This window comes from Lagopus leucura, unplaced genomic scaffold (genome assembly GCF_019238085.1).
Source record: "Lagopus leucura isolate 7727_CA_CO unplaced genomic scaffold, USGS_WTPT01 Super-Scaffold_73, whole genome shotgun sequence".
NCBI classification, from domain to species: domain Eukaryota; kingdom Metazoa; phylum Chordata; class Aves; order Galliformes; family Phasianidae; genus Lagopus; species Lagopus leucura.
Window position 1 is genome coordinate 66,215,008 of NW_024962252.1, and position 13,900 is coordinate 66,228,907.

The window sequence follows — 13,900 nt, forward strand, 5'->3', positions numbered from 1 at the left end:
TCTTGCTCTTCCAACCTTTTTTTTTATTCCTTAGAACAAGGCTCTTTTTCAGTCTGTTGTTCTCATTACACATGTTCTCTTTTGCATTTAGAAAATAGGTATGTTGCTGCAGTTTGAACTGAACTTGGTAAAGGATGTTAAAAATAAGAAGGGACTCTTCGGGTAAATATGTCAGAAGAGACAGGCCAAAGAGAGCATACCTTCTCTGCTAAATGAGAAAGGAGAACTGGCTGTAACAGATACGGATAAGGCTGAGGTACTCAATGAGTTATTTGCCTCAGTCTTCACTGGGAGCCAGGAATCCCACATTCCTGAACATGTAGGTGGGAAGTGGGGCAGCAAACACCTCCCCACTGTAAGGATTGTGACCAACTCATGAGACTGGATGTGCACAATTCCATGGAGCTGGATGACATGCATCCCAGGGTCCTAAAGGAGCTGGCTTATGTGGTTGCCAAGCCACTTGCCATCATGTTTGAAAAGTCCCAGGGGACTGAAAAAAAGAAAGCATCACTCCCATTTACAGGAAGGAGAGGAAGGAGGACCTGGAGAACTACAGGCTGGTGAGCCTCACTTCTGTGCCCAGGAAGATCATGGAGCAGACGCTCCTGGAAAACATGTTAAGGCATGAGGAACAAGTGGGTGATCCAAGACAGCCAGCATGGCTTCACTGAGGGAAGGTCAGGGAAGGACCAATCTGATGGCCTTCTGTGGCGGAGTGACAATACTGGTGGACAAAGAGAAGACAACTCATGTAATCTACCAGGACTTTTACAAAGCCTTTAACATGTTCCCCCACCACATCCTTACCTCTGAATTGGAGAATTTGAAGGGTATGCTATTTGATGGAGAAGGAATGGATTGCAAGGCTGCCATCAGAGGGCTGTGGTCAGTGGATTTGTGTCCAGGTGGAGGCCATTAATGAGCGGTGTCCCCCAGGGGTCCATCTTGGGATCACTACCCTTTAACATCTTTATCAATGACATAGATGGCGGGATTGAGTGCACTTTCAGCAAGTTTAATGGTGGCACTAAGCTGAGCTGTACAGTTTATAAAGCAGAAGGAAGAGATGCCATCCAGAGGGACCTTGATAAATTCAAAAGGTGGGCTCTTGTGAACCTAATGAGGTTCAACAAAGCAAAGTGCAAGGATTTGCACTTGGGTCAAGATAATCCCAGATATGTATGAAGACTGGGAGAAGAACTCAAGAGTAGCCCTACTGAATATAACTTAGAGGTCCTTGTGAGTGAAAAACTAAATATAAGTCAGCAGCCCAGAAGGCCAGTGGTACCTTGAGTTCCATTAGAAGAGAGATGGCCAGTAGGGAGTTGATTGTCTCTCTCTACTCTGCCCTTGTGAAGCCCCAGCTGGCATACTGCATCCAAGTCTGGTGCTCCTAACACAGAAAAGGTGTGGAGATTTTGAAGAGGGTCCAGAAGAGGGTCACGAAGATGATCTAGGGACTGGATCACTTCTGCAAAGACAGGCTGAATGAACTGGAGTTGTTCAGCCTGAAAAAGAGAAAGCTGCAGGGAGACCTCATCATGGCCTTCCAATATCTAAAGGAAGTTTATAAACATGAGGTAAATCAACTTTTTACCCAGGTAGATACTTATAGGATGAGGCAGAGTGGTTTTAAACTAAAAGAGGGAAGCTTTAGATTAGAAGTCGGGGGAAATTTTTTTACCGAGAGAGTGGTGAGGTGATGGAACAGGTTTCCCAGAAAGATTGTGGATATGCTGTCCCTGGAGATATTTAAGGCAGGTTGGATAGGGCCCTGGGAAATCTAATGTAGTATTTGATGTAGCTGTTAGAACTCCATACTTGAGGTCCTTTCCAACTCAAGCCTTCTATCATTCTATGCAGTTGCTTTCAGGATGTTGTCTCTTTACTCCTTGATTGTTAAACAGAATTTTGATATACTATTCCCAGTTCAATTCAGACTTGTCTCCTTCCCCTTTGCCCTTTTCTTGTTTCTTATGATTCTTCTTTTGCACAGGTTTGTTTTATAGATGGAAATTAAATTAATTAAAGAAAGGGGAGATCAGACTGGTTTTCTTGAAGATGGCTGTGTGAATCAGTTGTTTCACTACTAACATTCATTTATCTTGTGTGTAATTTTATCTGACATTTTAATTAAAAAAAAAAAAAAAACCAACAGTATTTAAAATTTTATCTTTCAGCATTGGCTTAAATTGTGCTTTAGGAGCGGTTGAAATGAGACCATTCATTGAAACAATTGGAAAATGTACAGCAGCATATGTCATCTGTTACCCCAATGCAGGTGTGTTATTTGTGCATGCTGCTATACTTAGAGGGGGAAGAACTGTAACAATTGCATCTCATGGTATATAAGAGCTGAACTACCTTGAGAAATTACTGTTCCTGCCATTAAGAAGAGTTTAACAATTTTCTAAACTGCTTAAAATAGCTATTGTTGGTTCTGTGACAGTGAATCTAGAATGCTCTCTCGTGTGATTAATAGCCTGTGAGTAAGATTCCAAGTGTGATGAGGAATTCTAGTCTTCATATAAGTGTAGCTTTTTAAAGTATGTCTTTAATGGAATATAGTTCTGTTCTTGGGGGATTTAACAAGTTGTAATGCAAAGAAAATTATTTTTCAAGGTCTTCCGAATACTTTTGGTGGTTATGATGAAACTCCAGAAGTGACTGCAAAGCACATAAAGGTATACAGTATTTCTTGTGAAAGTGTCATAATTAATCTGCTTGTAGACAACAGTTCTTTGCTTATATTGGATGCTTATTTGTTACAGTACTGTTTCTTTTCCTCATTTGGCCCTGAATGTCAGTTTGATTCTTTATAGACAGTTTATTGAATGATAGTGCATTCAGGATACCGGGTTCGGACAAGCTACTTAAGAAACTGAAAACTGTTTTCTCTTTGATTTGAGTAGCCTTCTTGCAGCTTTATCTGTGGATATTACTCATCTGTGCTTCTACATGGTTACTTTCCTGTTTTGGAGTCATTCAAAAAGCTGAGTAGTTTTTATAAACTTGGTGAAGTTTTACAGAGTTGTTTGGGTAGAATACCTGATGCTTGAGGCGTTCCAGTGCAAAGTGTCTTTTCAAGTGCTACTTGATAAGTGCAGGACAGAACTATGTGGCTAGTGTTGGAAAAACACAGTATCTGTTGCATGTTAATTCCCTTTTATGCTGTAGTACGTGTGGTCTTTGATATTCATGTCAGTTTTTACCTGGGGCTTCACTATAAAATAGATCAGTTTCAGATCTAGTTTCCTAAAATTAGGTGTTGGAATTTCTGGGTAGCTCTGGGTGTCCACATTTCAGAACAAATTCTAAAGAGCAGAAATAATGTTTGTTTCTTCAACTATTTTTTTTTTTTTTTTTTTTGTCTTGTGGTCCCCAGAATTGCTTAACGTTTAGGGGGAAGAAGAAAAGCATATATCAGTATATGTGTGTATGTGTGTGTGTGCATATACATATATATATGTATATATGTATATATATGTAAATATGTATATATTTTTATAAGATGCCTATATTAACTTAAAATTAAATTCTCTGTTTTCCTCCTTTTTGCAGAATTTTGCATTGGATGGTTTGGTCAACATAGTTGGAGGTTGCTGTGGTACTACACCAGCACATATCAGGTATCTAATGAGCTGTGACTTAAGGTGCACTAGAAATTAAATTAAATGCTGCTTCTGAGGAGCAATATACCACGGCTTCTTACAGTTTTCTGAGAAGATGGATGACTATTAAAAAAAAAAAAAAAAGCAATACATGGAGCAGAACCTGGCTTTCATAGTAATGTCTCATGAAGAATAAGTAGAGACATGGTTCAAACGGAGATTATACCTGTGCTGTTTTATTGTCTTGAAATTGTTGTTCTATAATTATTCTTCCTTGTTCACCATTTGATAGAATAGACTTCCTATCTTTTCTTCATTACTCTGTGTGTTCTTCCTTTGAGTGCTTTCTGGCACTCTTACTCATAATAAAACTTCAGGTTTCCTTTGATAGTTGAAGAAATTATAGCGGTGCTGGGGGAGTGTATGAACAAGAGACCTGGGAATGTTGTTCATCTGTGTTTGTTATTCATTTGTGCTTCTACGTTGCTACTTTTCTGTTGGGAAATCGTTCAGAAAGCTGAGCAGTTTTTATGAACTTGGAATGTGGAATGGGAATGTTGAATAACAGCTCTGTTGATTGTCCTGGCCCCTCAGAAAGATCGTTTCTCATCTTTCTTACTGTAAGTAGGTCAGTGGAAAAACTTCCCTTTTTTCACCTAGGCTTAAAAGAGAAGGGGCTCTTATGGTTTATTTTTATTCTGATAACAAACTGAGAGGCATGTAGAGGACAGCGTGTGTCACTTCTGCCTGGAGCAAAGAGAAAGATGGTAACTCATGATCATCATGAGTCATTCCAGCATCCAAGAAAAAAATCTCAGCTAAGAACAATGTTTACCACTTGTTTTTTCTTTGTTTCTCTTGGCAATTATGTGGCTTTGGTAAATTAGGAATACAGTAAGTCAGCATGATTGAAGTGAGGGCTGGTGTGGTATTACATAAATTTTCCCACTGGCATAATATTTTGCATTCCGTATTTGATAGATCTTTATTTTTGTAGGTTCCTTGCATATAGTGGTAATAGGATCTTCTAATAGTATGTTTTTGACTTTAGCTGCACAAAGTGAAACATGCTGAGTAGTCTTGTGTGCTACAGGCTATTATATGTCTAGCATGTTATGGTTGAGTATTGGTTAGTGTTCAATTTTAATCAAAAACTTTCCTATTTATTTTCCACTCTCTAATGCAGGAAAATTGCTGAAGCTGTAAAATTATGTAAGCCTCGTGTTCCACCTTCTCTCTCTCAAGGATATATGCTGCTGTCAGGTAAAATAGGATGTGGCTTTATAACTCATGCAGCCTTACTTTATACATTTAACTGTTTTCTCCTGATCGGAATGGCACTATGAGTTTCTGATTCTAACCGAATCCAGCAAGCTTACAATGTACAAGTTTATCTAAATCGTACTTATTGCATTATTGTAACTTATATTTATTGTATAATATAATCAAGCCAACAAATTTTACTCAGAAAATCTCAAATATTTTGTAGTGTTGAGTATCTTTAACTCTCCTGCACTGCGAACTAAAGATAAGCTGAGAGAAATCAGGTAATCTGACTGTAGCTGGTGAGAGAGTTGGGAAGAGATCCTTGTTCATCTGCTGTGAGGCAGCTGCCCTTTTTTGCCTCAGGTGTGGGGACACTTGTTAGCGTTGCAGTAACACAGCTCTAGAACATCTTTTGTTTTAGGTAGAGCTGAGTCTATATGTTAATAAGCCTTTCTCTGAAGTCTTCAATTTAAACAGTTCCTTCCATATAGGTAAATTACTTTGTTATAAATTAAATCACGATTAGCTCATGATTTCATCTAGTAGCCTACTCTGTTCTGCCATAAAGTTTGCTTGTCTCTGAGTTACCTGCTATGCAAAGTTCCTCCTTGGCTGGTTTATTCTGAACTTAGGTTTTTGGATAAGAGATGTCCTTGTTTCTCTGCCAGTTCAGTGGGCTCTTTCTCTGGTCATGTTATCATGAGATAATGTAGTAAGAAACTGAGACAAGTTGTGTGTGTATCTGCATATGCACAGAAGCCCAGAGAATCATTGCTTTGTGACATTTATTTTGGACAGATTATCGTAGAATTGTGAGTTGGAAGGGACCTTTAAAGACCATCTAGTCCAACTCCCCTGCAATGAATAGGGTCATCTACAGCTAGATTGGGTGCTCAGAGTCCCATCCAGCCTGATTTTGGGTGTCTCTAAGGACAGGGCATCAACCTCTACCAGTAACTGGTACCAGTGCCTCACCACTCTTATTGTATTAAATGTCTTCCTTATATCTAATCTAAATCTTCCCTGTTCTGGTTTGAAACTATTTCCACTTGTCCTCGTATGTCTTGTTGATTGGATGAATCATTGAGGAAGAACAGAAACATTTGGTGTTTGCTGGAAGTTGCTTTGTTGTATCTCATTGCCAGTTGTTCAGTAGACCTGTGCATGCCCTGGTGTGCTGAGAAATCACTATTAAAGTAATAGAAACTTCTGATTTATGGCATAGATGAATGCTATTGTTTTTCGTGCAGTGTTTTCTTTTATATTTTTACAAATATGTTCAAAAATATCTTTTCAAGGTCTGGAGCCATTCAGGATTGGGCCATACACCAACTTTGTTAATATTGGCGAACGCTGCAATGTTGCAGGATCACGGAAGTTTGCTACACTCATCATGGCAGGCAACTATGAAGTATAAATTTTAACAATAATTTTAATAGATGTTGTTCTCAATTTATTTATGCTTTTTCGTTATTCCACTGTATTGTGTTATTAGTAGTTTGTTTTCCTGGCAAAAAGTGCCATTCTACAAAAGTAAGAAAATAAGGAGAATGAATTTTCTTACTATCCTTTGCTTCTGAGCTTACTGGCTCCTAATTAATTGTGCAAGAGCAGCCTTACAAGCTTTTTTTTGTTTGTTTGCTTTGACAAGTGTTACAGTAAACATGACTTTATATTTTGAATTAAATTGTTCAGCAGACCAGTCTACACGATATACGGTGCTGTATCTAGGAGCAGATTTGCAGAGGAGAGGAAATCGTTCTTACCTCCAACCTGTGCAGTATGTCTGATTTGGAATAGTTTGCAGTACTGTGCAGCCCTCTTTATTTCCATCTAATCTCCGATCTGGTCAGCATTTTGTTTGCATCTGATGTGTATATACTTTGATCCACCATGCTAAATGAGAGTTGTTACAGAAAAAGATGTTTAGACAGTAATTGGTATCTTGAAACAGTGGAAGGGCAGGAATGTGAAGACCAGAGGGCTCATTCTTTAAGTGTGTCAGTTGTTGCTGTTACATTCAAACAAGCAGTAGAGTAACATTTCTTGGCAGCTGAGATTCTGCCCTGAAGTATGCTTTGCTCTTGATGCAATCAAAACTAAAGCCTTAGTTTGCTTGTTAGAAAGTCTGACTCTTAAGCTCTTAGAAGTCATGAAGCAGGTTTGACCTATTTAATATGGAAAACTTCAAACACAGGTTGTCAGGGTCCATGAACAGCTGTAAAACTTTTTTTTTCTTGCCTGTTATAGTGACAAAAAAAAGAGAAAGGAAGCTGAGAGTCCTGGATATTTGGTCTGAAGGGAAAGTTTTAGTTTCTCAATGCTTGGTGATGATTCTGCAGATGGAAAAAAATGCTAAACAACCTCCAAAAATAAACTACTCTGTGTTATAAAAGAGTGTAGCTTGTGATGCCGAAGACCCTTATTCGATACTATCACAGAGTCTGTTTTCCTGTAATCATGTGCAATCAGAAGTCCTTGTTACCATGCAAATCTTAGCTCTTTCAATTATGTGTATGACCAGCTGTCTAAAATCAATGCCACATTAAATTTACGTTGTCATGTTTTTGTGAACAAAGTAGTTATCAGTTGTGCTGTGCTAGCAACTTTTGTTACACTGCTGTATATAACAAGTCACTTCCTTATTATTTTTTGGACTGTCCTATAAACTCCTATTTTTTTTATTTTGATAATTTGTAGATCTATACATTTATTTTGGAGAAGTTAAATGTGATGGTGAGAATGAGTAGGCTGTATTCTGCTGACTGCTTTTTGGTTTAAAATCTCTTCTTTAGGAAGCCCTGACTGTAGCCAAATCCCAAGTTGAGATGGGAGCCCAGATTCTTGACATCAATATGGATGATGGGATGCTGGATGGACCTTCTGCAATGACTAGATTTTGTAACTTGATTTCTTCAGAACCTGATATTGCAAAGGTTGTAATGGAGTCACTCCAAAGCACACTAGAGTAGAGATCACTTTGAGTTGGAATTTGCTTTCAGAAAATTTTCGTTTATTATCCAGTTTAGATGCTTAACACTCAGATACAGATGTTACCCAGTGTCAGGAAGGTATCTTAGTAGGGAAGGCGTCTGAAGGGAATTGAGATTTTAACAATCTGTATCCACTTTCAGCTAGGTATATGCCATTCTTTTTCATTAGTTAGAGCAACTTAGCATAGGTTGCTCTTGCAGCAGTTATGAGTATAAAGAAATTGTCATAGAAATTCTTGAGTTAAACTTGCTCTGAGTTTTGTGTTTAAAAAAAGGGTATCTACAAACACCGTCTGAAAATTTGTTGTTCATAAATGCTGGTAAATGTGTGTGCGTTTTTATGTCCAAATAAAGCAAACAAGATATGAAACACTAGACTCATAACTTGTATGTATCCCGTTGTTCATCTTTCTGTTCTTTATAGGTGCCACTATGCATTGATTCTTCAAATTTTTCAGTGATTGAAGCTGGCTTGAAATGCTGCCAAGGAAAATGCATTGTAAACAGCATCAGTCTGAAGGAAGGTGAAGAAGACTTTCTAGAGAAAGCAAAGAAAATTAAATTGTATGGGGCAGCTGTGGTTGTCATGGCTTTTGATGAAGTTGGTCAGGTGAGTGTTACAGGAAGGCTTTTTTTTTTTTTTGGAGTGTAAGTCTTCCTTACTCTGCAAGACAAGGTTGTTTTGTTTCATTGGCACTGGTGATATAAAGAGATTTATATGTAGTCTTAGTAGGTGTTTCTTTTACTGACTGCATGTTTGAGGAACTTCGTTCTGCTTCAGAGGTAGTTCTGCTAGCACAGATGTGTCTCTTGCTCTTCCACTACGCTTCCTTCCTTCAGATAATATTTCTTTTAGTTCAGAAACTGAGTTTTGAATATGAATGGAATCTCTGGATTCATTTAGTCATTTTAAAAAACGCATATTAAACTTCACATCAGATGGTGAAATAGGAGCAAAATTATTTTCAGTAAGTTCAATCAAAACTCTAATGAAGGTGGGGTGTTAGTGATGTCTTTAGTTAAAAAAAAAAATAATTAAAATCTTGTATATGTTTTCTAATGCTTATGATATTGAGACTGGGATTCTGTATTCTTGAGCCAGTTTAATTGTAAATGATTTCTGGCAGGCTTTATATTTTGTGCTGTGTGTAACTCTCACATCAGAATTCTTTTTCTTCACCAGGCAACAGAAACAGAAACCAAGATTGCAATCTGCTCCAGAGCATACCACCTCCTTGTGGAAAAAGTACACTTCAATCCAAATGATATAATATTTGACCCTAATATTTTGACCATAGGGACTGGAATGGAAGAACATAACCTATATGCCATTAATTTTATCAATGCTACTAAAACCATAAAAGTGAGTTTTAAGCTTATTTTAACTCAAAGTATTTTATTGGGGTTATTTAAAAGGAAAGCAACCAAAGACTACCAGCACCACCAACAAAAATCATCACTGCAAATAACAGCCATTTTAAAGTACCAAGGGGCCTATTCACCTGGAGTGGAGCCAGTTCCCAGTATTGCTGTATTTCCAGAACAGTTTTAAATACTTTGATTAATATTTTTCAATCTGCAAACTTTAATGTAAATATGCTATATTAATTAAAGAAAGTAATAATTGCAGTCATTGTTCTAGCCAAAGGTTTTCTTTGAAGGCTTGCAAAGGTTGTCCTTTTAACGTAATTTCAGTTACTGGTGCAGTTTTGTGCCATTACCTGACCTTTTATTTAGCTAAAATTTGTGTAAGAAAGACCAATAATGAAGAAAATCACCTGAATACAGCTAAGCACCCAACTAGATCAGTCTGGAGATGCTCTGTCAGTAGCAGTCTAGGGTTTGAACACCTTCACAGGATATTTTGTCACCCCTCCTGTTTCAAGAGGAGAGTCCTGTCAGGGGAATGGGAGAGCCACAGTAATTCAGCAAGGGGGACATCTGGAATGCTCCTGAGGGACAACCTGTGTATTTAGAATAGTACCAATGAGAATGATGGCAGTTATTTACATGTAGCTGGAGTAGATCTTTCCTTTTTGTTTGTAGCTTTTCCTGCAGATATTTTAACTTCTTTCTTTGACTTCGAATAATTAGAAGGATCTGGAACAGGGAAAAGGGTGCATAGCCAGTGCATCATCACTGAGGTGCCCAGCTCTTTTATGACTGAATGCTGTGCTTAAGTTTCTTTTTTGGAAAGCTTTTTTCTAAAACACTGTGTGCAATTCCCACAGGAAACACTGCCAGGTGTCAGAATAAGTGGGGGTCTTTCCAATCTGTCTTTCTCCTTTCGAGGAATGGATGCCATTCGAGAAGCAATGCATGGGGTGTTCCTATACCATGCAATTCGGGTATGATATGTGTTGGCTTCCATATGTTTGTGCTTGGCAAATGCAATGCTGCATCTGACAGCTCTGTTTGGGGGGAATTCCTGTATGATGGTGGGGTTTTTTTTTGTTTTGTTTTGTTTTTTTTAGTATGGCATGGATATGGGAATTGTGAATGCTGGGAATCTGCCGGTGTATGATGACATCCACAAGGAATTGCTACAGCTATGTGAGAATCTAATCTGGAACAAAGATCCCGATGCGACAGAGAAGCTTCTACATTATGCTCAGGTAACTTCAAATTTTAAATTTTGGATAGCTTTTAGCTTAACACCTGGGCTTTAATGCTGGCGATAGCTAAATGAGCCTTTGAAATACATGTCTGTCAATCCAAAGGTAAGTATTAGAAGTTCCTGCTGCTGCTACAAGTAGTTGCATTATTAGTATAGAATAAAATGTAAACTTTGTAACAGATTGAGCCCATCAGATTTTAAAGTTGCCATAAAAGATCCAAGAAAATAAAATCGGGAATGCCCAACCCACAGCCAAATCAAATTGTGGAGCTGGAGCATAATTGGAAAGCATGCTGTGAGAGGCAGAGAGTAAACCTATCTCACTAGTGGTGATAGCTTGCTTGGAGTATATGTAAAAGGTCAATATCCTGGCTTTCCAGTTCAAGTTACTCATGTCAGTGAGGATCAGCTGTTAGCTAATTTTGAGATCCTGTCATGGTAATGTTAATAAAAGACATGAAGATTTCCAGTTTATAAGCCACTGGATTATGAGGCAAAGAGTATGTGAGGATTGGAGCCCACCTATGTATGTGGATGACAAACAGTAGTTCTTGTAGATCTTCAGATTGAAAAACGTATCTGTGATATGGAGTAACATAACCTATTGCAGCAGTAACTGAATTGTGCCAAATTAATTAGGTTTTTAACATGAAGTGTCATGTGTGGGTCAGAAATCAATGTAAATTACATTCCCAGAATTAAAACCCAAAGGATTAATAATTCCATCATTTTTTAGGAGTGTGAAAGTTATTAGAACTCTTCCTTTTCCACACCTTCACTTCCACTTTGTTTACATCTTTGCTGAGGTCAGTACTCTCTGGGATATAAACCTACGAAGTGTTTGTAATACATCATGTGTGTTTGCAGTGTGGTTTGCATGTATATATGAACAAGAAACATTTTAGAATAATCTGAAATTATTTTGTGGGTCAATGCTTAGTTATCTCTATTTCTTTAAAAGTGAAATCCATAAATGTAGTTTTTGTGCTGATAAGCTCCTGTGGAAATCTTTTTTTCTGTTCAGAATCATGCCCAAGGAGGAAAAAAAGTGATACAAACTGATGAATGGCGGAACAGCACTGTGGAGGAAAGACTGGAATATGCTCTTGTAAAAGTGAGTATGTGCAGAAGGTTGTCCTACCCAAGTGAATGGTCCATGGCTTTTAGAGATATATAATTTCAGCTCATATTCTATAAGGACTACTCTTGTCTTAAAAACTTCCCAGCTGCTGCTGTTTTAAAAATTATTAAGAATAAATACCAATTAAATAAAGTAATGAACAAAGAATTACTGTGATTTTTCTTTAAACTTCAGAACTTGATGCCCATGACTTTTAAAGTCTTATTCTGGCTGGTGTTAGAACATGCTTTGGGTGGTTTGGTGTTGTTTTTTTTTAGTTGTTGTTTGTTTCTGGTAGAGGTTTTTTTGAGTGTGTGGTTTAACAAAACTGCACTGAGTTGCACTTGTGCTGAGGGAGCTTTTCATGTAAATGCATGGTTCTGTTACGATATGATTTAGAAAACTAAACCCACTAATGCTGGATATGATTACTTGGAATAACTTGTTCCCCAGAACTATAGTCTTTTGCTTGGTAAGGAAACTTACTGTAGTTACACATTTGAGTTGCTCTTAAAGTCTAGAAATACCTAAGGTTATTTTTTTGTGTGTTCATTGTGGGGTTGTTTTGTTTTGGGTTTTGTGGTGGTGGTTGTTTTTTTTTTTTTTTTTGTATGATGGCAGCTAAATATAAGTTTGGTTTTTTATTTTAGAATGATAAAAGCTTTTCTTTTCTTACTCAGGGCATAGAGAAGTATGTCACTGCAGATACAGAAGAAGCAAGATTAAATCAGGAAAAATACCCTAGACCTCTAAATGTAATTGAAGGGCCTTTGATGAATGGCATGAAAATTGTTGGTGATCTTTTTGGTGCTGGGAAGATGTTTCTGCCTCAGGTAAGGAGAATGTTATTTAACGTGTTTTCAAATTTGGCAAAAACTAAACATTCTATGCTGTTTCTTTTTTCAGACATAGTACTTGAATTGTGAAAATGCAGATACTGCCAGAAAGTGGCCCTGTTTCTTTTGTACTTTGGAAGTTGATTTTTTTTTTATATATCTTTGCATTTTTCTTCCCTTTCTCTCTGAGGCTTTTTGCTTTATTTAAAGTGTAGTCTTAAATCTGGGCCCATGATAAAGAGCAAAAGGGGAAAAAAGATCCAAGTAAAATATCATTTGATTACAAGCAGGCTGCCACGCTTAGTACCTAAATCTGAACTTGTTTGTAGCTTCTCATTCTGTTGTGAGCGATCAAAGAGATTTCACAGCTAGCAGCCTATTACCAAACAATGCTCTGCCAAGATGGAATCTAGGTTTGCGAAAAAGTTTTGTTGTCTGAATGGATTTTAGGGTATTCCTGTATTTCATCTTTGCTATTGAATTTTCTCCCTCTTTTTTTTTTTTTTTCTTCCATTTATCTGTGCAGGTGATAAAGTCTGCTCGAGTTATGAAGAAAGCAGTTAGCCACCTTATTCCTTACATGGAAAAAGAAAGAGAAGAAAGGAGAGCCAAACAAGGCAGCTCAGAGGAAGAGGCAAGACACAGTCCTTTGTTTAGTAACTCTTTTGTAGTACGCAGTGTCAAAAACTGAAATTATTTTTTGTTAACATTTGTTTTTATGCTGTAGAATTGATCCAACCATATGAAAACTGACAATCTTGGCTTAATTTTAAGTTGGTCTGAAGTTCACGAGGTGCAGATTTTCTGAAGCTCTACTTGGTACTTGCCTAATCTGTTGTCAGAGTGTATTGGAGGATGCCACAAGCTTTTATAGGCCCTTAATTCTGTTGTTTCTTTTTGCATTTGTGTAGACATTTAATTCTAGTATTATTTATATCATCTATTTTTAGCATTGATTGTGGCAAATTTTTCCAATGGCTTTTACTGCTCATGCCCATGTTTCCCTTTACTCAGAACTTCCCTCTGACCATTCTCAGGTAAACTAACCAAACTGCATTTTTTTTTTTTTTTTTTTTTTTTTTTTTTTTAAGATATGACATAAGACCTTTTGCTATGATAGAATAGTATACTCACTGTATGTGTTGCTATGACCAAGCTGTGGGTGACAAGTGCTCTATGAAAAGTTAGTTGTCTTTTCATGTGATCACTGCTCCTGCTTTCTGAAGGCTACTTGTAATATAATACAGCAAATATACAAAGTAATAATATGGAAGCAGAAATACTCAACTGACACAAATAAAAGATAAGTAGTAACTGAGTAGGTAGTGAGTTCCCAGAGAAAGGATTGTGGTTGTTACAAATAGCAGGTAAATCAGCATTTTCATATGACTAGGAAACAAACAAAAAAAAACTAGCAAAGTGAAATGTACAGAATTTTCTGCTCTACTCAGCTC

At 37.4% G+C, this 13,900-nt stretch overlaps 1 protein-coding gene across 1 annotated transcript in view; it reads left to right on the plus strand.

The window, feature by feature from the left end:
* The first annotated feature begins 230 nt into the window (after positions 1-230).
* The window catches only part of MTR (5-methyltetrahydrofolate-homocysteine methyltransferase), a 33,453-nt gene continuing 19,783 nt past the window's right edge, over positions 231-13,900 (plus strand). Inside the window, exons 1-14 of the mRNA XM_042891220.1 lie at positions 231-1,583; positions 2,184-2,284; positions 2,626-2,687; positions 3,565-3,632; positions 4,801-4,877; positions 6,179-6,291; positions 7,676-7,816; positions 8,298-8,483; positions 9,057-9,236; positions 10,105-10,221; positions 10,348-10,488; positions 11,515-11,604; positions 12,291-12,443; positions 12,973-13,080. Coding sequence (XP_042747154.1) covers positions 1,579-1,583; positions 2,184-2,284; positions 2,626-2,687; positions 3,565-3,632; positions 4,801-4,877; positions 6,179-6,291; positions 7,676-7,816; positions 8,298-8,483; positions 9,057-9,236; positions 10,105-10,221; positions 10,348-10,488; positions 11,515-11,604; positions 12,291-12,443; positions 12,973-13,080 — 1,542 coding nt within the window. The 5' untranslated portion in view covers positions 231-1,578. The remainder of the gene's footprint in view (positions 1,584-2,183; positions 2,285-2,625; positions 2,688-3,564; positions 3,633-4,800; positions 4,878-6,178; positions 6,292-7,675; positions 7,817-8,297; positions 8,484-9,056; positions 9,237-10,104; positions 10,222-10,347; positions 10,489-11,514; positions 11,605-12,290; positions 12,444-12,972; positions 13,081-13,900) is intronic.